General features: G+C 38.7%; 2 protein-coding genes across 3 annotated transcripts; one reads left to right on the plus strand and one right to left on the minus strand.

The window, feature by feature from the left end:
- Positions 1 to 1,003: 1,003 nt before the first annotated feature.
- tma16 (translation machinery associated 16 homolog) lies at positions 1,004 to 4,837 on the minus strand. The gene is made up of 7 exons (XM_015001763.2): positions 4,741 to 4,837; positions 4,552 to 4,655; positions 4,430 to 4,467; positions 4,237 to 4,321; positions 3,649 to 3,797; positions 3,505 to 3,547; positions 1,004 to 1,918 (listed from the first exon to the last, which is right to left on the minus strand). The coding sequence occupies exons 1-7, from the start codon at positions 4,741 to 4,743 to the stop codon at positions 1,741 to 1,743; spliced, it is 600 nt and encodes a 199-aa protein (XP_014857249.1). The 5' UTR covers positions 4,744 to 4,837; the 3' UTR covers positions 1,004 to 1,740.
- A 3,676-nt stretch (positions 4,838 to 8,513) lies between these two features.
- On the plus strand, positions 8,514 to 22,045 carry tmem154 (transmembrane protein 154). 2 transcript variants are annotated; one of them, XM_015001766.2, is made up of 8 exons: positions 8,514 to 9,042; positions 12,099 to 12,173; positions 13,922 to 13,966; positions 14,060 to 14,089; positions 14,202 to 14,366; positions 17,507 to 17,561; positions 17,846 to 17,922; positions 21,082 to 22,045. In XM_015001766.2, the coding sequence occupies exons 1-8, from the start codon at positions 8,970 to 8,972 to the stop codon at positions 21,084 to 21,086; spliced, it is 525 nt and encodes a 174-aa protein (XP_014857252.2). In that variant the 5' UTR covers positions 8,514 to 8,969; the 3' UTR covers positions 21,087 to 22,045. The 2 variants fall into 2 exon arrangements, with proteins under 2 accessions (XP_014857252.2, XP_014857253.2); XM_015001767.2 differs by lacking the exon at positions 14,060 to 14,089 and having other exon boundaries at positions 8,516 to 9,042; positions 14,241 to 14,366.
- Positions 22,046 to 22,507: the final 462 nt, after the last annotated feature.

The raw sequence follows: 22,507 nt of genomic DNA on the forward strand, positions 1-22,507 counted from the left end.
GAATATTCACTGAACTGCACTGCATTCTGGAAGATGTAGGCAAAGGTTTAGCCGCTCAAGGCTAGCAAAGCAAAGTTGCTGGCATCAGGTGGCCAGGCAACAACCAGCCCCTCGTTCTACACTGTTTGCTTCGTACAGAGAGCCTAGATTCTCAGCTGTTGAGAAACAATTGCTTCCTGGAGGCATGGACTCAGGTGAAGTTTTAAACTGAAAATTGTCTGCACTATAAACAATCGTCCTCCACTGCAAAGAGAGAAGTGTCGAGCTTAACAAGATGGCTGTTAATGGTAATTCAATATTTGGAAGAGAGACCAAAACACACTGTGATCGACTTCGTTCACTTCCAACGATGCCATTGGTAAAATTGTGCAGAAAATCAACGTCATCATTGTCGACTCCTTCTGTTTCTGATTGGCCTGGTGGAAAATCTACTGGAGGAAATTCAGTGTTGGGAGAATGCTCAGACTGAAGGCTAGTGGCGTCAACTGACTCACTCGCTCATTGGTTACCGAGCAACAACCTGTTCAGTAACTTGAGCAGCAGCAGTGTCAGGTTTTGCCATAGTGCCTAATAAATTCTTAAAAATAAACAGCACAGAGAGAAAACTGTGGATAAAACAGGAACAGTCATGCCACGAGTTTGGCAGGATTTTAGATATATAAAACAAAAAAGTAATCAGTAATTATCAATAGACTGATATGAAACACTTATGTCGAAATATCCAGCAGACAGTGATGTATAAATGTACATTAGTTGAAATCCTCTCAGTATTAGAAACCTCTAAACGTCACATTTACACGATCAGACCCACTAACTGGTTTTGTCTATATTGCAGAAATATTCATGCCCTTGAAAATCCCTCCTGCCAAACTGCCCCAGGGCAGCCGTGGCTACAAGCTAGCTCCCCACCATCAGTGTGTGAATGTGTGTGTGAAGAGCTGTGGAGATGTAGAAGATCAGGACTTTTACAGATATTTAACATTCTGTCATTACAGCCACAAAATTTTGTCAATTTAACAGAATTTTATTTGATATACAAATACAAAATAAAATTCTGGATGAGTTTTAATTCATCCTCCCTTTTATCTGACACTACTAAATAAAACCCAGAGCTCCACAGAGCGGTTCATAAGAGACTGTCCACTGGGCGACTTGAAGCACACCGACACCTTCAAACACTCCGGGACAATCAGGTCTTCAGACACCAAAGACTTGTAATTATTAAAGCATTTAGTCTTAATTCCAGTCTGGATCTAGATATGTGACCTTTGAAAATGTATTAGGGCAGTTTTGTCGTCGTTTGTTTGTGGTTCTTACTCTGCAGGTCAGTGATTTCAATGTCAATATGATTAGAGGTTTTACAGTTGCCATCTGTTGGTGTTTTTTCGTTAGATTGCAGCCGTGTTTGTCTAAACCTTAAAAAGGGATGAATGTTTAATTTTCTCAAATTTTCTACAAATATGATTTCCAGTGTCACAGGTCACAGTTCAGGGGTCAGAGCGTATTTGTGTCTTCAATCCAAAGTCCGTTCATAGGTCTGATTGGAGACGCTGTGGGTTACATACAAAACCTTTTCATTTTTTTTGTCTGTGCAATAAACGATGAATGTATAACATCCAAAAAGCTGCTGTTATTGAATTATCAAGCGGAAAAGGTTTGGGTGGCTGAATCTGAAGGTCTAGCACCATCTTGTGGACAGTCGTGGCAGAGCAGCATAATCCAGTCAGACTGAGGTGAGTGTTAGTGAGACTCGGGCATCTCCATGTCATCCAGTGCCTCCTCCTCTTCTTCATCATCATCTTCATCATCATGCTCCATCTCCTCTTTTTCCTCCATCTCAGCCTTTGTGTCCAAAACTTTGCTTGAAACTTTTCGCATTTTTATGTTTGGAAGTTTCTTCAGATCTCCAGTCCAATCTCTGAAGAAAATAAAAAATATATTATTTTTTTTATACCTGAGAAACATGTTATAAAAAATCTCTGTATTTTCAACATGTTTTGTACTTTTTTTTTTTGTTTTAAGCATGCCATTTCTAGGAACAAGGGTTGTGAATTTTATCGGATTATGTGGATTAGGCAAGATTACACATTAAGCCTTGAATGTGTATATATATATATGTGTATATATATATATATATATATATATACACACACACACACACTTAGGGCTGGACAAAAAACCAATATATATTTCAATAGACAAATTATCAATATAAATAGATAATACATCTGGTAGAATATTCAGTATATAGAATATTCACTGAACTCTTAAGTGTTTTTTTCCCCGTTTTATTGATTGTTTTTGGTTTTATTTTGAACATTTAACGTATCCAGTTCCAGTGCTAAGTGCTCTTTACGAAATTAAAGTTTGTTGGTCTTCGAGAAGGTGAACTTGCTTATTATACCCTTATCAATACGTCACTCGAAATTAGTCTCGAAACAGTGCTATCGTTAATCGCAAGAATTATTGAGGCAATTTATCGTCCAATAAAATTTATCATAGTGATAGGTTGAAATTCAAAATGTCATATCTCCAAATATTCATCTGGTCACTAGCTGCATTTCCACTACAAATATGCGCAAAGCTTTGTCAATATCCCACTAATGTTCTCCATTGAACAAACATAATTAAAGTGACGTGGATAGATTTCTTTATGTGATGAGTCATTATAAATCATGCCACGCCATCATCCTCCAACTACTTCCTGTCGTCATCTTCAGTGTTTACGCCAGTGGCAACATCTGATTGTTGATCATGTGACGCAAAAAGTGTTTCCATTACAGTTTTGCAAGAAGCAAATTTCAATACAGCCCCCCAAAAAAGAAACCCACCTCCTAGCACCAAAACTTTATCGACAAACATCTTTTCAAAATTGCTGTATTTCCATTATGCAAATTTATTTTCGAAATGTCAAATTGTGCCATTAAATGGTCGATGGAAATGCAGCTATTGAAGCCAAAAGGTTGATATTTTCCTCATCTGACTGTAAAACTTCACACCAGCAGACATTTGGCTTGCCGATGTGAACAGTTGCAGCTTGAATGTGTCTATTTTGCAGGAGAGATTTGTTTTTTGGGTGACACCCTCTGATATTAAGCTTGTTTCACTGTGGACAGTTTGTGGTAGCTCAGGTTGTTCCTGATCAATGTCCTCTTTTGTGATGATAAGAGTTTGGGTCACATGGGTTGAGTCTAGATCAGCGTTTCTCAACCCTGGTCCTCACCGCCCCCCTGTCCTGCATGTTTTAGGTATTTCCCTTCTGCCACACACCTGAATTGTATCTCTGGGTGATTAACAGGCTTCTGCAGTACTTGATGGTCATGCAATCATTTGAATCAGTTGTTCTGGAATAGAGGCACATCTAAAACATGCAGAGCAGGGGGGCGGTGAGGACCAGGGTTGAGAAACACTGGACATGACTGCGTGTTTCATTATGATCCCCCAAATCAAAACTGGACTTGGAATGGATCAGTTAGGTCTAATTAGTATGTCTCAAAATCTGACCTGAATAATTTCAGATGCTTGGTGTTGATGATGTCTGGGATCTCTGAAAAACAAACAAACAAAAAAAACAACAACAGGGAAAGATGGAATCTGACTGGAAATATCAATGTGCACAGCTGCTTTGTGTTTCCGGGAGTGACTCACCCAACCCAGCGCCCTCAAACTGTGCCCGCTCTCGCTCTACGCTCTGTTTGATGGCCGTTTCTCTGGCGCCGTGGAGACGACCCTGACGACCCTTGATCCCGTTCACCAACTCGATCTGCTCGAGCTCCGAGTCGAATCTGTGGAGGTACCTGAACATTCCAGACAAACATATTAATATTAATAATAACAGTCTATTAGCCTATAACCCTATTAATAACAGCTTAGAGACAAGAGGAAAGCAGAAGTGATGAACTCAGGCAGTGCTGGTAACTCTGGTTCTGCTGCTCTGATTTAAACTCAACATTCAGAGATAATAGAAATCCTTCAAACTTGGACACATTTAAATCATGGAATCTTCTCCAAAGTCTTGAACTAATTATCCAGATATATCAGTTATAAATGGTTGGACAAGAAATCGATAACTAACTCGCAATAGACACAATATCTGTTAATAACCATCTACAATAAGTCTTTGAAGAATTTGGAATTAATGATTTACAACAACATTTAATTTTCCTTTGGGATCAATTAAGTGTTTTTGAATTGAATTAAAAGTCTGGGAAGAGCCAGCAGAACCGGGTCTGGTACCTTTCAACAACCTCACAGGCATCTCTCTTGGTGTAGTTCGTCTTGTTTGGATCCAGTTGACTCTGAAACCACAGCAGCTTCTCACCTGTGATTTATAACAAGCAGAAACATGAGTTTACAAACCTCTAACGTCATAATAATTATTACTATTCTCAAAGTTATTTTTTCATTATAAATAGAACCACAAACTCGCCTATGTTGCTCAGGCGTGTTGCTTTTTCACTCTTCATCCTGTTAACATTAAAGAATCGCCAATTAGACTAAAGCGGTCCAAACAATCGGAAACAGCGCTGGTTCTGGTTCTCATGGACTGACCTCTCTTTCCGCTTCAGTCGGACCTCCTCCCGGTTCAGGTAAGCAGCTTTCCTGCTTAACGGATGGACGACTTTGTCCGCAGCTTTGCTCTTCTGGGCCTTGGGCTGAGGAACAACCAAACCAAACATCAGTTCTCCGTCTTTCTAACCGCGGCTGCTGTCAACACACAGCAGACTCACGCTGTCTTACCATCTTGCTCTCCAACAGTACGCGCGTGGAGCTTGTGTTGACAACTGAACAGGAAACGGAAATGGTCCTTCAGTGAAATACGTCCCGGAAGAAAATTCTTTTGCTGTGATTTTGTTCATGAGTTCCGGATCACTTGGTTCAACTAAACTTAAAGAACCGTATCTTTCGACTCCGAAAAACTCTTCAGCTACAATACAAACCTGGTCATCTTCTTAAAAACACATTTTGTTAAGTAAACACTAACTCAAAAATAACAGTGGATACGAAATTAAACCGCATATTTTTGTTTCAGTTTTACAGCAGGGTGGACACACTATGTATAATTCAGTGAGTACAAAGCGTTTGTTCATTGATTCATTATTTTAGGAATTTGGTATATATTCTCTTTCTTGTATTTAGTAGGAGATGTAGTAGATAAATTGTAAATGGATGGCAGAGATTAAAATAACCATGAAAATAATTCAATTTAATTCAGTTCAACACAATCATACAGACATTCCAGTTGAATTGTCAAGCAGTGCATCAAGTTTGGTTTACTATTTAAATTAACTAAAATGGTTCTATCTAGAGAAGCCTAACAGTTTTTATTAGAAGAGCACATAGCGACAGTTAAGAGGAAAAACTTTAACAAGAAAAAACCTCCAGCAGAACCAGGACCTGGCTCAGAATGAGCGGCCATCTGCCAACACCGACTGCAGGTTGAGAAGATGGAGCAGAGACACAAATAAGAAGCGGATGAACCAGGTGTGTTTTCTATGTTAATGAAAAGTGAAAGTTAATAGCAGGAGAGGGAAAACATTTAGTACTTGGCAACATTATAGTATCATCCACAAAGTTGTGAGGGAGGCTGGTGTTTCTTTTCAGTAGTCATTAGACAAAAATGATGGAGTTGGAGAGGTTCTTTGTCATTTGTTGAAAATTATTTTGTAATACCAATTAAGACCATTTTCAATGGATTTGAACATGAACGTTTTGCTTTCATCTTAAAACGTATAGAAAGTGGCACATCAAAAGTGTGCATGGCCTACTAACCTTGGTTAAATAGTTAAAGTGTTTTCTGTTGGTATAAAAATGTTTTTTTGAGCAATAAAATAGAAAAGATGACTCAAAAAGTTAGGAAATTCTACATCTTTCCTTTTTAAAGCAAACGTCTGGAACCCTGTTACTGACCTACGCTGACTGGTTCTTTGCTTTATCTTATGTGTGTAATTGTCAGTGTTCAACGTCCAATTCACTCCCACGTCAGATTGTTACATGTTCTGAAATTGGTAAATCAAAAAAGAGCTTGTTGAAAAACAAAACATGCTGATTTAAATAAAAATGTACATCAGTCAAGCTCTGACTTGTTCCCAGAGACCAGTTTAGACAAGTCAGACTCCTCCTGCATGCTTCCTGGTAAAGAGAGAAAACTGCATCAGAGTTCTTAAAATAAATCTGGAAAGAAGCAATTTACTGTAAAATCTTTCATCCCGGACCGGTTTAACAGTCACTGCAAGGCCCTGCAGGCTGAGGACAAGGTTCAACTTTCAACAAGTCAAACTTAGTTTCAGTTCACTTTAGTTCACTATCAGCACTTGAAAGTTTGCCTAGAAAAAGAACCAACAGCAAATTTAGAATATTATGGGGGGGGGGGGGGGTTCAGCAAGACGTAGATCTAGTTAAAACCAGATATTTACATATATTTATATATATATGTATTTTTATACAGACACATATGTGTCTGTATAAAATGATACAAACACATTTTCTCTTTCTCACTGTTTGAAGTTAGGTTAGAGCAAACCTTTCTTGTTTTAGTTTAGCTAGAATTGCCAAATTTATTTCTATTTGCTAAATGTCAGAAAATGTGGCGAGAACATATTTTAGAAATTTTCAAATTCCTAAAATATGTTCAAAAGTTACATTTGGTCAGTATAAGGGATTCCTTCCTCAAGCTTCTCTCAACAGTTTGTTGGATTGCAATCAACATACATTTCAATTGATAGCCAAAAGTAGTAAAATTTGATAAGTTTTTCTTCCAGGTTTGTTAAATCACTCAACTCTACTAAATCAACCAATTATTCTGCCTAAAAAGGCTTTAACTCAAGCGGTGAACCAGTGCTGTGCTGACATCTAACAGAAAACAAGCAAATAAAAAACAAACAAAAAAAACTTTGCCTTTGGATCTTTTGGCCATTTGCAACCAGCAGTCTGTGACAAATCCAAAGTTTGATCAAATGTCTTCAGCTTTATCTGCCAGCATCTGATAACGCTTAATAGGAATCACACTGTGGGCTTGCATGAGATCATGTGGTGAATCATATTGGCAGCATAGTGCTATCAAAACGTACTGTGTGGGTGAGCGCCCAGACACACACACACACACACACACACACAGCTTGATGAGTAACAGTAACTGAGTACAAATTTCCAGTATCACAACAACAGCACAAATATTTTAAAAAAAAGAGAGAATGTCCTCTTCTCCCTCTTCAAAATCAAACAAAGTCTGTGTTGAAACAACACAGAAAAGAAGCAACCGTATTTTAGAGAACACTTAAAATTGAACATTTCTCAGCTGTCTTGTGTTGCTTCGCTAGCCCGCATGTTCACATCTATGAGCTCAAAGTTTCACATGCATTTACTGCGGTTGCTCAGCTGGATGAGGAAGAGCTACTGTTGCCTCATCGCTCAGTTTCCTAGGAAATGAATGGAGAGGGACATTACTAAACTAAAACATTTAGAACAAAACTGTTTCCTTTGAACCTGCCTGAATATGAAAACGCAGAAAACTGAGAATCTTCAGACACGTTTGGTTTGAGGCAATAAAAAAAATTTTGAGAACAGGGCCGGTTATGGATAGTTGTCCAGGGCATCATCAGAAAGGGGGCAGGACACCCAAGAACTAAACCATTAAATATCTGTCAGTTGAACAAATTTGATACTACATGCATGCAGGCATTGTGGTGTAAGTTTCCCTTAGTTGCTGCTGAGTCATGAAATTATCTGAAACCAAAAAAAAAAAAAAACAAACAGATAATTTCTTGCATTTTAATTGGTTGTAGTGAACAGACGGTGGGGCTTGCTCAGGCCAGCATTCCTATAACTACATGCATATTTTTATTTTGTGCTCACAAAGTTAGGCATAGTCATTAATCATGTTGCTAGTGCATGATCAATCACAATTACATGTTTCAATAGATTGACAGCACTGGTTAAAACACAGTCATAACGCAAGATTTCACTGTCAAAAATCATCTTGATTGCTCCTATGTAATTGTCTGAGAATCAGAATTTTGTGTTTTAGTGCGCTAACAGCCACGATGATCCAATTAACAGAATGAAATGCCTGACCCTGTTGGTAATGGATCTTTTTTAACTTCAGTGTAACTTTTTAAAATTAAATCACTGAAATAAATGAACCTCCCCATGATAATCTCATTTATTTAGTCTGATGCAGCTGTCACTGTGTGAGCTGCTCGTCTTCCCATACAGACATTTCTCTCTGTTCATCCGAAGTGTTTTCATCTCGTTTCTGGACCACGACGGAGTCATTTGACGTCGCCTGGCTCTTGTGAAAACCAGCCTTCCGAGAAAATTCTCCAGCTGTTTTGCTCCTCAATGCCACTTTTTGTTGTGCCAAAAATTGAGGCCTGCTTGACTGATAAGACTGGCTACAGCAGTCGTGTTCAAACACGCCCCGTCTCCGTCGCTGTCCTTCCTGGAAGAAAACCATGTGGAGCCTTGTCTTTTTAATGAAAGTAGGCCAGCGAACCCAGAGATAATCACAGCAGCATGACCCTCGGATGCGTGGTTGCTAATCCACCACACGCCGTTTTTCCGGGACCCTGCAGGAAGGACACAACTGTGAACTGAGAGCCGCCTCGCTGCAGCTGTTTGACAGAAGACACCTGACCTGCTGGCATTCACCACCGAGCCATTTCTGGAAGAAGTTCTTCCTTCCTCAAAGTTAGCTCTCTCTACCCCTCACCACAGCAACGGCACCGCCTCGGTGCAGTTGCTGACCTGACTAACAGGAATGTGATCGCTGTGCAGATCAGGAGCCATCAGACTTGTAGCAACAAGCACACACTCTGCTTGTTGCATCAGATCTGAGAGCAATCGGCGTGAGTCTGTGGGTGTGTTTCGTGTGGCTTAAACAAACGTTACGTTAGATCAGGAAGTGTGATGCTGTGACAGGACAGGAGGAAGCAGACTCAGAATGGCAGTGTGTGCCTCTGCTTGATAATATGATGGGCCCCCGGCTGAAGACCCCGGCTCTGTTCCTGCTGCTGCTGCTGCTCGGCGCTCTGACCGGGACAGGTAGGCCGACAAACCGCCGCGTCAGAAAACAGCTCTGTCATTGTCTGTCTCCACTCCCCATGCTGCTTTCGCCTTTTTTTTCTTTCTTTTTTTTTTTTTTTTTTTTGCTCTGATCCTCCATGACTTTATTGCCACATGATTTTCCAGTTTTGACTGAAAAGTCCAGATCTGAACAGTCTTCCATCAAAAAGCACAAGGCGTTCCTTCCAGGTTCATCTTCTTTTCACTTAATCTTCTTCATGCCAGAAACTCGTTTCTCTGGAATCTGCTTTCTCTGTCCTGAGATAAGCTCCAGCCTGACTCCTCTGTTCCAAATTTCACAACTCACCGACTGCTCAGATAATCAGGTGATCAGATTAAAACGAAGAAAGCGGAAATCTTTTGGGAACGCCACCATCACTCTGTGTAATTAGTGAACTTGGTAACTCCTTTTTGGATTTTTGTTGTAACTGGTTGTTCAGACGGAAGTCCAGAGTTCCTGTGACTCATTTTTGATGGTGTTTTGTTCACAGTTTTTCTTTTCAGTTGCTAATATGCCTAAGTCTAATCTGTAACTTTCCCCTTGTTATTGGCACATAGTAATACATTCAGTTCTAACCCCAAAACCACAAGAAGTCAGGATCCTCTCTGTCGCTTTCATGACAGCTTGCAAAACCCTTTAAATCCTTTCATCCACAGTCTAAACTCGTTGCTCTTTCACGGTCACAGGGGAGCGGCCTAATTGTTTTAGTAAGACCAGAAAGCAGAGCGATACAATAACCTGTTTACAAAAAGGTGAGCTAAAGTCTCTGCTGTGGACAAGGAGAGAACTGGTCACACTCTGGCAATTTCCTCCAGATGATGTTGATGATGGTTTGTATCTTTACATGAAATATGTTCCCAATATTTCTGGAATTGATTTGAATGTCTGCGACGATAACTAAAACTTCAGCTTTGTCTTTACTGAGATCAAAGGACAAAACTAAAATAGTTAAGATTCCCTCAGTGAGTCTGAGGTGAATGTCCTGTCTGATGACACCAATGAGTGATGCACCGATCCACTTTGTTCACTTCCTGTACCAATATCTATATCTGAGGTTTAGTATCAGCCGATACCGATCCAATACAGAAAAGTTGAGCTCTAACGTTGCTCAGAGCACAAAGGATAGAATTAGACAGGTTCATAAGTTTTGTCCTTATGGACCTGGCACATTGTCACTGATACCCAACTTAGAATTTGTTTTCAATATTGGGACCCATAGAGATAATACAATCATGGACAAAAGTTTTGAGAATGACACAAATATTATATTTTCACATGATCTGCTGCCCTCTGTGTATGTCAGATGTTTTCATCACATACAGAAATACAATTGCAATCATATTATGAGTAACAAAAGCTTTTATTGACAGAATGAGTTAATGCAGCAAGACAATATTTACAGTCTTGACCCCTCTTCTTCAGGATCTCTGCAGTTCTCCCTGGCATGCTCTCAATCAACTTCTGGACCAAATCCTGACTGATATCAGTCCATTCTTGTACAATCAATGCTTGCATTTTGTCAGAATTCCGAGGTTTTTGTTTGTCCACCCGTCTCTTGATGATTGACCACAAGTTTTCAATGGGATTAAGATCTGGGGAGTTTCCAGGCCATGGACCCAAAATCTCTATGCTTTGTTCCCTGACCCAGTTATCACCTTTGCTTTATGGCAAGGTGCTCCATCATGCTGGAAAAGGCATTGTTCATCACCAAACTGCTCTTGGACAGTTGGGAGAAGTTCTTTATTCATGGCTGTGTTTTTAGGCAAGACTGTGAGAGAACTGACTCCCTTGGCTGAGAAGCAACCCACACATGAATGGTTTCAGGATGCTTTACAGTTGGCATGAGACAAGACTGGTGGTAGCTCTCACCTCGTCTTCTCCGAACAAGCTGTTTTCCAGATGTCCCAAACAATCGGAAAGGGGATTCATCAGACAAAATGACTTTACCCCAGTCCTCAGCAGTCCACTCCCTGTACCTTTTGCAGAATATCAGTCTGTCCCTGATGGTTTTCCTGGCGAGAAGAGGCTTCTTTGCTGCCCTCCTTGAGACCAGGCCTTGCTCCAAGAGTCTCCGCCTCACAGTGCGTGCAGATGGACTCACACCTGCCTGCTGCCATTCCTGAGCAAACTCTGCACTGCTGGTAGCCCGATCCTGCAGCTGAAACACTTTAAAGAGACGGTCCTGGCGCTTGCTGGTCTTTCTTGGCGCCCTGGAGCCTTTTTGGCAACAATGGAACCTCTCCTTGAAGTTCTTGATGATGCGATAGATGGTTGACTGAGGTGAATCTTTCTAACTGCGATACTCTTACCTGTTAGGCCATTTTTGTGCAGTGCAATGATGACTGCATGTGTTTCTTTAGAGATGACCATGGTTCACAGAAGAGAAACAATGATGCCAAGCACCAGCCTCTTTTTAAAGTGTCCAGTGATGTCATTCTTACTTAATCATGACAGACTGATCTCCAGCCCCATCCTCATCAACACCCACACCTGTGTTAATGGAGCAATCACTGAAACGATGTTAGCTGGTCCTTTTAAGGCAGGGCTACAATGAAGTTGAAATGTGTTTTGGGGGATAAAGTTCATTTTCTAGGCGAATATTGACTTTGCAATGAATTGCTGTTAAGCTGATCACTCTTTATAACATTCTGGAGTGTATGCAAATTTCCATTATAAAAACTGAAGCAGTAGACTTTGTAAATATTAACATTTGAATCATTCTCAAAGCTTTTGGCCATGACTGTACAACATCGGTGCATCTCTACACTTAGCTGTAACACATAAAGATTTTTAAAAGTGAGGGACCTTAAGTGTGGAACACCATAGTTTTGATTTTAGCTTTCTGATGAACAGTTTACAGTATTTACAGAGAATTTTCTGTTGTGAGAATAATAAATTAGAACAATTCCATGAATCAGATTTCTTAGATTAGTGTGTCATAAAAATATGCAGAATGAGTGTTAACAAGAGTTAGTCTGTTTTTGTATTCATGTTGGTGTGCTTGTTTGAAGTAATGTGAGATATTTCATTGCAGCATTTTGTGATGATGGGACAAGTGAAACAGAAAGTAACAGTATATCTAGTGAGGGTACTACTACAACTCCTACAGGTAAGGCAAGAGGACAACATATAAGCAATAATGCTGATTGAATGCATGCAGACAGATTTTACTGTTAGTTTCACTGTTTAACTGCTTTGTGTTATGCTTCTAATAAGTGACAATCATATGTTAAAGAAAAATTTGTTCAGTGAAGCTTGCAGTGTTGGGAATACAGGCCTTTGTAAAGATTTAACATTTTCGCCCTTTTACTGTCTCAAACGGCGTTATTTAAAATTGGCAAAGAGATTCAACTTACATGTAGAATACAGATCGGAAAGTATATAACATTTCTCTGGTAAGACTAAAACTGAACTTTATAGTCATCGGAGAATATATTTCATGTTACTAAATTCAGTCTCATCCTATTGAATATTTCAGTTTATAGTGTGATTTATTGACAGAAATCGACAAACAAAGAGAGAACTGGAGGATCAGTTTGTTTAGATCACAAAATTATATATAAAATATATATTTTGAAGATATTCCACTTCATACCAGTCATACAGACAGCTTTAGATTTAGTGGGTGGGAGCACTACTATATCTCACTAAAGGCATTTCCTTCTTTATTTTGTGCTAGTTTCACTTTTCTTGTGTGTGTGTGTGTGTGTGTGTGTGTGTGTGTGTGTGTGTGTGTGTGTGTGTGTGTGTGTGTGTGTGTGTGTGTGTGTGTGCGTTTGTTTGTAATACCTTGTGGGGACGATTTTCCTGACATATGCTACGTTGTGGGGACCAGTCGCTCCTCGTGGGGACCTGAGCCTGGTCCCCACGAGGGGAAACCCTGTTTTTGGGTCAGGGGTCAGAGTTAGGGCTAAGGTATGAATTGAGTTTTGGTTAGGGTTAGGGTTAGGTATGTGATGGTTAGGGTTAGGAAAAGGGTAAAGGTAAGGTTTAGGCTGTAGAAATGAGTAGAAATGAATGGAAGTCAATGGAAAGTCCCCACAAAGATAGCAAAACAAACGTGTGTGTGTGTGTGGGGGGGGGGAGGGTGTGTGTGTGTGTGTGTGTGTGTGTGTTTATGCATCGGTGCGAATGGCACAATGGGTCTGGATGTGTCGGAGAAGACCTGCTCCACAGAACAGGGAGAACAAGTTATCCCTCCAGTTGTGGAAACCGATTTTATAGAAATTGGTATTTCTATATGTAGATAAACACTCAGAGAGGCTGATCTGCCCAGTCTAAAAACATGTTGCATCTTTGATAAATGTTTTGATAAATAACAACAAAAAAAAGATGCAAAACAAATAAATATAACCCAAAATTCAGTTCATTTGGGCAGGAATCCTGCTTGTGGTGATAAGAATCTGTCATGTTGGAAAATAACACATCAGTTTAATTAGTTAATCTCAGTGATGTTCCTACTATGATTAAAATAATGCATCTTTTAAATTGAAAATATAACAAACCCAAATTTGTGTGGTCCCCTAATTATGGGAGGTTATTGTTTGTTTTTTGATGTTCATATTTCATCCTTTTAGTTTTATGAAAGGAAAATTAAATTAATCAGAACAAAACAGGGAATCCAATACAACCTGTCAGTTTTTTAAGTGATCCTGAAATGATCAGTGATCATTTCAAGTCTTCCCACATCTATACTCTGTTTTCTGTCCCAGTGAACAAACACTGCTTAGAATTAACTGGACCTTTAACTTCATGTTTCTTCATCATCTCCATTTTGTAGGTCTCAAGTTGAAACAGAGTTTGTTAGTGTTTCACAAAATGATAAAAACACATTTCTGTTGATTCTGCCTGTTTCAGTGAGCTCTGACCCTGGAGATGCTTTCACTACAAACTCAACAGCTGGTAAATCCACAGATCCTTTATTGTAATTAAATGATTGTTTGTGGCTTCCAGTTTTTTTGATTTATTTTGTGCTTTATTTATTTACTGCTGAAGAGACTGAAGGATCTGGTTCAGATGAACCTGGTAAGTCAAGCTATTTGTTTCGCATCACAACACCAAAGTCAAAGTGTTAAAATGCCTCAAATTTCTTGATGAAATCTGGTCCGACAGTATTTTCTCTGACTCATTTCTGCAGATACTTCAACAAATAAATTTCCTATGACTGAAAAATCAGAAAGTTACATCGACAATGACCCATCCATCCTGATTGGTGCGGTTGTGGCGGGCATAATCGTTTGTGCCATCATTGTTGCTGGCGTTGTCATCTGGTGCAGAAGCAGTAAAAAAGCAGGGAACCAAGGTGAGTCTGCTGCAATGGGGAACCAGATGAATGTTCATGTTTTTGAAGTCTCAGAACATCTAAAACATCAGAATCTGAGTTTATTTACCAACATTGTGTGAATAACAGTGGAATTTAACCTCAGTTTCAAGCATTCGGACATTAACTATACGCATATACACTTAGAAGGGAAAAAAGAATAAAAGAAACAGTATAAACATGTGTTTGCAACCAACTTTGTATTAGTGTAAGTTTCCATCTTTTATCTATATCTCATAGACACTCATATGGCGACAGATTTAAGCTGCTGCTGCAAAACTGATGAAGCTGTAATAATATCCTCTCCCTTTCTGAAGGTTTTATGCATGAGGGCATCTAAAATGATCTGAGGTTCAACAGTCATTCAGACCTAACAGATTCCATGCTGCCCGTTAGTTAGTAAAAAAAAAAAAAACAAAATCAAATCAAATAGTAGAAAAACCTGGTAGATCATCCTACAGCAACGACTGCAATTTTTCTGTTTGGCTTTCTCAGTCATTGTGGAAGAAGTTCGGCCCTGAGGTTTGCAGACATTTTTGTTATCTATGGGTCTTAAGTTTGCACTACGACTTTTCAGTCTGGTTGAGGTCTGGGATTTAATTAGGCCACTGAAGCAAGTTTCAGCTGTCGGGCTATAACGCATTGAGATTTCAATTGAAGATATAAAGGGCTTTATAAATGAAATGGCTTATTATTATTATTATTATTATTATTATTATTATTATTATTATTTAATTAGTTTCTGGTCAGCTCAGAGCAATTCCCCCCAGCAGTCTGGCTGTCAAACAAGCCCAAATCATCACACCTCCACCACCGTGCTTCAAAGTCAGTGATAAGATTGTCGTCATTAACTAAAACTCAGAAAAAAAAAGAAAACTGAAATTGAGGAAACATTTTCTTTAATGTAAATAACTGAAAATGGTAATTAATGAAGGAGAAAACATAACTAACTGGAGCAATACCATGCGTTTATAAAACTAATCAAAATACACTAAAATTATAGTTTTTGGTTTATGAATAGATTAATTGGCCTTTCCAGCTGATGTGAAATTGTACTTTCCCCCACAACACAAGCAGTTCACATCAGTTATCAATAAATTTTGGTATCCCATAATCCTGCTGGTGGCACTGACACTAATCCTCAAAATGGCGACAACAAAAGTTGGGAGAAAACACCAGAGTCAGCTGGTTGTTCAACAATGATTAATGCATTTTTAAAAAAATGCTTTCTTCTGTTGCGTAGTCATTGTCCAGTCGTTGTTTACACAATCACAACACAAAACTTTGACCTTTTTAAATTCTGCACCTGAAAATGAACTATGAAAAAACTAAAACTACTTCTATGAACACTAATATTCAATTAATACAAATCAAAAACACTAAAAACTAATTAAAACAAACTGAATTAGACAAACAAAAAGTCACAACTAAATAAACCTAGATTAAAAGAAACCAACACTCTAATAACTGGTTGTAATAAGACGTGTTTGCACTGATGTCGTCTGTTTGGATTTCACCAAACATAAATAATATTTACTAAAATCTGCTTCATTCAGTGGCCGTTTTGCAAACATTCTGCTGTCATGTTCTATTTTAGAGGAACTCTGTCAAACAAACTGCACTTGTTCCTTCTTCTATTAGTCATGTTGTAAACTTTAACACTGAACATCCAAACTGAGTCACTATTAAGGAAACTGGGTGTTTTTAGGCCTTTAGAACAACATCGACATTTTGAGCAGTAACCCAGGTTGACAAGTGCATATCCTTTTTTTTTTTAATAAACAAAAATCTGAAAAGTGTGGTGTGCATATGTATCTAACCCTGTGATGTAAGGAGAGCCACCACTCCTTCAGCTTCAACTGTGCATTTCAAGTGTTAAAATTCTAAATTAGACTTTGGTCCAGGAGGTTTGAATGTTCTGATCTGAACCCTTTACTGCAGCTCTGGTTGGATGTTCAGGACTGAAGTTCTACGCCCAACATTTAGCTGGTATCATCATCTGAGAGGACTGTCCGGGTTTTAATATCTTACGTCTCCCGGTTGACTCTAACTAGCTTTTCAATCTCAAATGAAGAAATGCATCTCAGCATAATGCAGCCACTGCTGTGTTTCACAGGATGGTGTGTTTGTGTTCAGCCATCTCCATGCTTTGTTAGCTTCCTGTCTTATAAAAAGTTACATTTTGGTCTCATATTTGACGAGAGCAGCTTCTTCTGTACCTTCCTGCCACTTTTCCACAGAGGTCAGATTTATGCAACTTGTAGTTATTGTGTAAAGAGTTCCCACAGTCCTATTGAAAGTAACATGCCATGTTCATAGGACCAGGGTTATGAGAGTTTTGGGTTATTTATTGTAGCTTAGTTTTATTTTGTTTTGTGTAATTCTGTTAGTTTTCATTAGTTTTTAAAGTGTGTTTGCTAGTTTGTATTAGTTATTATTAGTTAAATAGTTTTTTCATACGTTGGTTCATTTGTAATTCAAAAATAATTCAAAAAGGTCAGAATATTGTGTCGTGATTACGTAATTATCAACTGGGCAATGAATACTCAATTCAATTCAAAAATAATTTAATTCATTTTTTAAAAATTAATTCAGTTATTGTTGAACAACCAACTGAGTTGGTGATTTCTCCCAACTTTTGCTGTCACCATTTTGTAGACTATAAGTGCCGCCGTGTAGTTCCATAACTTGATGACAGTTGACTTCCGGGGGGTGAAGGGGGTTAATTAATCTATTTATTAGCATTTCAAAGTGATGTAAAATTAACACAAAAATGAAGGTTATTGCGTCTACAATTTCAGCATGTTTTAGACCCAGTTAGCCTTTCCCCACCAATTGCTGATTTCTATTTCAGTTAAATTGTTTTCTCAATTTCAGTTGTCATTGTTTGGTTAGTTTTGGTTAACTAATAATAACATTGTGTAGGACTTCCCTGATATTTGCTCATTTTAGTCCTTTAGTTTAACCCAAAGTCAAACCAGAGGTTAGGATCAAAATGCACAATGGTATCAATCAAAACAAGTGTAATTTTTCTAGATATGTGCCTGTAATTCTGTTTTTTGTTGTTGTTGTTTTTTTTTGTTCTTCTAAAATTGACCTTAACTTTTTGGCCTCTCATCCAGAGCTTGCAAAAGAAGACCCACACTTAGACGGACCAAGCTCAGAGAAGGTCCCTATGTAAGTTGAACTGTCTGCCGACGTGAAATGCTGTCAGCTATCAGGCAAAAAGATCTTTTCTGTCCACGGTTTTGCAAAAACGTTACCCTGCTGCTGTAATTTCCTGTTAATGCAACCTAGTTGGTGTGCGACTCAAAACTTGTGGTCAGAATAAACGTCTGAAATGTTTCGCACAATCCTCCGAGGTTTTCTGAAGACAAATGGCGTGTGTGTGTGTGTGTGTGTGTGTGTGTGTGTGTGTGTGTGTGTGTGTGTGTGTGTGTGTGTGTGTGTGTGTGTGTCAGGCCAAAGTTCGAAGAAGACGTGCCATCTGTGCTGGAGCTGGAAATGGATGAACTGGACCAGTGGATGAAGAAAGACAGTAGGTTTCATCTGTTTTTGTTACAGTAACAAGAGTCATGAATAAACGAGAGGTTATAGTTATAAGACCTAACTATTTCTCCATGTAAACCTGGACTTTATGAAGGAAATGTTTATGGTGGGAAATATTTTTATTTTTATTTTTAGTACATTGTAAATACCTACATTCTGGGCTTCTCTTTGGCAGCTCTGTGTGATGAAATAGTTTGTCCAGCAGAGGTCAGTGTTGCTCTGTAAAAGCTGATCACAGTTTTCTGAGGCATCTGTCCGCTTTACCTGTAAAAACTGATCATGTAAAAAAACTTGGAAATACAGTTAAACATTTAGTACTTTATAAATAAATGTTTATATATCTTTGTCAGTCTCTGATAAAGTAATTACGTTGCAGGCAAATGACAAACAATGACTTGGTTTTGATCACTAATTTAAAGATATAAGCAAAAATATTTATGAAGATGTATATATATATATATATATATATATATATATATATATATATATATATATATATATATATATATATATATATATATATATATGAAAAATATTTTTAACAGGATCATATTCTGTCAATCAGTTGTACTTATTTTATTTGTTTATCTCAGAATTTATTTATTTATTTATTTATTTATTTATTTATTTATTTATTTATTTATTTATTTATTTATTTATTCCATAATGGTGTTTAATTTTGTGATGGACCACAGGAACTCCATGTGTTCACATATTATCTGCTTCATGTTACAACATTGCAACAGTTGTAAAAAAATATATATATATATATGTATATATATATATATATATATGTGAAAGAAAAAGGAAAAAAAAAACATTTTCATAAAAGTTGCCTACTGCAGCTTTGACTGAAGAAACTGGAAAGAATGCTTAATTCAATCAAAAAGAGGACCCTGAACGTCTAAATTTAGTTTATCTCTGAATGACGGAGCTTAACAAATAGTAAAAAAAAGAGAAATGTTTTTCTGAAAATGAACTGAAAATAATTTTTAAAAAGCAGTAAAACTAAACAGAAAAACACTAAAATACCCTAAACGCCTGAGAAACTCATTGAAAGACAGCAGGACAGAGCTGAAGGAATGGGCAACGCTTTGAGACTTCCAATGTATTTACTAATCCAAATAACAGAAAATATGGATAGATATTGTGAAAATGCATTTGTGGACATTTTTAAATTCCTTTAGTCCTTATGGAAAAGCGTTTCATGTAGAACAGCCACAGAGTGAAAAATGATCAATGAAGCAACAAGCTGCAGCCCCTGAAGCCCTAAATATCGACTATTAGCAGCACTCCTCGTGTCCCAGCGAATTAATAACATGCAGGTTCTGGCACGATAAACCCAGATTGTCTCTGTGATGTGTTTGTTGTGATGTGTTGTGATGCACCAGCTGCTTTGGGCCTAGCCCTGACCGGTGAACTGTGGACACTTTCGTCATCTCGTGTGTCTGGGAGCACAAACCCTCCTGACATCTGCTAGTGATTACGACAGGCATGCACACTTGGAAGTGTGGTGCAACCTAACCCTGGAACGGTGCTGCTTTACTGGAAGCGCTGGGAAGTGAGGTCAAGGTCCACACGGCTGACTGTTGACCAACCTCGTTTACAGGCTGTTTTGTTTCCCAGGCTTTTACTTCCAAAGCTGACTAAAGGTTAGCCGTCTCTTTGTACACACACGGGGTTATGTAAGGGATCTCAAAACAGAAGTATACGTGAGGTTGTTGCTGCTGTTGCTGCTGTTGCTGCTGTTGCACAATGCGATGCCATCCTCTGCAGCAGCTGTGCTCTGTTTGTTAAACCTGGGAAATTCCTCTCTCACTCAAGCAAAACTACGACGGCGTGTTAGGGCCATTGTAGATAGAAGAAAAAAAAGGAGGAGTAAGTAAAATTTTTAGATTAATCTCAGAAATATTCTGGAAAAAAACAGAATTTTCTCAGAACATTTTTTGACTTTTGAAACTGAGTTTTGAAAAGTTTTTCTTTTTTCTAGAAAATTTCTGACTTTTCTAGCAAATTTTCAACTTTTCAAGCTTGGAAATGTCTCTATTTTTTTCTCAAAAATTTCTGAGATTAATCTAAAAATTTCTGAGATTTTTGGTGGAAATTCACTCTTTTTTTCTATCTACAATATCCCTAATACGCAGAACAAATGCAAAACAGAGCTTCACATTAGGGAGCAAAAGAAGCAAATCAACTGTTTCTGAACCTGCTTTTAAGGTGCTTTTTTCCCTCCCAAAGCAAGTTAAGCAATAGAATTTTCTTCAAAATAAGAAACACTTCAGTCCAACACTAACCTTATAAACAGACAATCCTAAAAACCCGAGGTAAACATCTCTGTTTGAGTATTTCAGAGTCAAACTGGTCGAGTTTCAACTTGTTCCCTCCACTTGATGGGAACCGCCAACTGAAGCGAAAATATGCTGAGCAGGAAGAAAACGAAGAATTTGTTCCCTGCAAAACTAAAGCAATAAATAAAGAGGTCATGAATTGTATTATTACAGCTTGATAGCATAATGCTTCAATTTTTTATCCTCATTTATTTCCTCCAACAACTGGAAGCTGTCACAGTATAGTAGTGGCAGCTTCCGGCAGCTGACACTAGGGGTGCCAGAGCTGCTGTTTTGGGGAACATGTTTGTAATATTGTCTGTTTGTAAATAATTATTTTTGAAATGTTGATGTTATTGGCTATTAAGACTTGTACTATTTTTACTGGCTTTTACTTGATGGAGTAAATTGCAGTTTTCACACGATGACACTACTAAGCTGTGTCAGCTTCCGGCAGCTACCACCGGAAGCGCCATGGCTAGCTGCCACTGCCACGGACTGAGCTTCCTGTCTCTCCACCCAAGAGAAAGTTGTTCTATCATAATTATTCCTAAAATTCCATCAAACCGATGCGTGGGAATGATCTGTAGTCAGAGGAAAGTTGTACTTGTCAAAAATTCAAGAATTTCACCAGATACTGAAAAATTGCCATGATTCACATTTTAACCATTCCCAGCTATTCAATGACAAAATGACCTTCAATGTGAATTACCAGGAATTTTTATGGATGCTGGTGTTTCTGTTGCTTATTTCAACCCCATGTCTGTTTTTAACCTTTCAGTCCAGGTCTGACTCTTGCTCCTTTTGTTTCTCCATTACAGGTTAGAGGATGACACATCCCAGACCGTGCTTCACTTCCATCGTTCATATTTCAACTCTTTCTTGACTATTTTTCCTCAAACCGGACGTGCTTATTTCCTGTCTGGAGTCAACAGTATTAAGCTGGACACAACGCAGCGAAGTATCCGTCTCAAAGGAGCTGCACCTCCTGGTCGTCCCTCAGTGGAGACAAACTGCTACTAATGATGTCATTACTTACGCTTTGTTCAATGTGTTTCATTCAGATCCATGCACAGTGTTTCAATGCACATTTCATCTGATCTTTTGCGCCTAAAACACAGGAAAAAAAGAAAAAAAAACTCAACCAAATGTGTCCTCAGTGTCTCTAGATTCACACAGTTGGTCTGTGTGTGTTCAGCTCGGCGTGTAATGGGAAAATAACCTTCCCCAGCCCTTCCAGATGACTGCTCACTGCTCCCCCGGTGGCTTTTCCTCTTGCTCAAATGTTACATGACTCCCTCCAGCTGCAGGTTGTAATGACTGTGGGCAGGCATGACGGAGAACATCTGTTTGTTATCGTTTGCAGAACAGCTCTGGATTTACACAGAGATTGTTTTTATTCTAAGTCTCCGAGTCGTCGAAGCGATGAGACTCCGGCTTCCGAGGCTTTTGATAAATTATTGGCCACTTCGCCAAAGTGGCTGTTGATCAGATAAGAGATACCAGATGAATATCTTGACTAAATTCCTCTGATCGCCTGATGCTTCTCACAGATTTTCTTCCCCGCCGGTTTTGCCTGTAAAAGTTGTCGGATGTGAACAAGTAAACACTGATGCAGATGTGAGTCCTTTGAGATTCAGGCAGTGTTGGACGTGAACTTGCACTGTAAATATTTCAATGCCAAAATATGTTATTGTAACATTTCTGTAAATATATAGCATGTGGAGTTTTGTTTGGCTTGTGAAGCTCTTCAGTTCCATGATTAAAGTGTCCCGATGAAAAGACGATGCGCAGAGCTGCCTTTCATTCAGACAATTGGTTGGATGGATCTTTAATTATTTAGAGATTCATGACATAAATCCCACAAGCCTGAGTCTGGCTTTGGTTCCACATCATTTGGCTCGTGCTTTTAGCTCTTTGCCCTCTCAAGATGACCTTCAGTTTGACCTTCAGTTTGCTAAAGCTCCACAACAAAACCCTCCTATAATCCCATTGGATAGATTCCTCTGGCTCCATAATGAGTCAAACTGATGGATGGATGGATGGATGGATGGATGGATGGATGGATGGATGGATGGATGGATGGATGGATGGATGGATGGATGGATGGAGGGGTGTGTGGGCGGGCGGACGGACGGATGGATGGACGAATGAACAGATGGACGGATGGCAGCAACACCTATTTTTACTCTTTTCTTCCTCATTAATGCTAACACTACCATCCATATTTGGTCCTTTTTCAACATT

Source organism: Poecilia mexicana, unplaced genomic scaffold (genome assembly GCF_051168715.1).
Source record: "Poecilia mexicana isolate PSO_F unplaced genomic scaffold, ASM5116871v1 scaffold_2, whole genome shotgun sequence".
NCBI lineage: Eukaryota > Metazoa > Chordata > Actinopteri > Cyprinodontiformes > Poeciliidae > Poecilia > Poecilia mexicana.

Excerpts from the sequence above, each read along its gene's own strand:
- tmem154 (XM_015001766.2), top strand. The coding sequence starts at position 8,970 with ATGATGGGCCCCCGGCTGAAGACCCCGGCTCTGTTCCTGCTGCTGCTG. Across the intron at positions 14,090-14,201 it reads ATCTGGTTCAGATGAACCTG|ATACTTCAACAAATAAATTT; the intron begins GTAAGTCAAGCT and ends TCATTTCTGCAG. Across the intron at positions 17,562-17,845 it reads AGCTCAGAGAAGGTCCCTAT|GCCAAAGTTCGAAGAAGACG; the intron begins GTAAGTTGAACT and ends TGTGTGTGTCAG.
- tma16 (XM_015001763.2), bottom strand. Across the intron at positions 4,322-4,429 it reads AACACGCCTGAGCAACATAG|GTGAGAAGCTGCTGTGGTTT; the intron begins GCGAGTTTGTGG and ends TATAAATCACAG. Across the intron at positions 3,798-4,236 it reads GCCTGTGAGGTTGTTGAAAG|GTACCTCCACAGATTCGACT; the intron begins GTACCAGACCCG and ends TGGAATGTTCAG.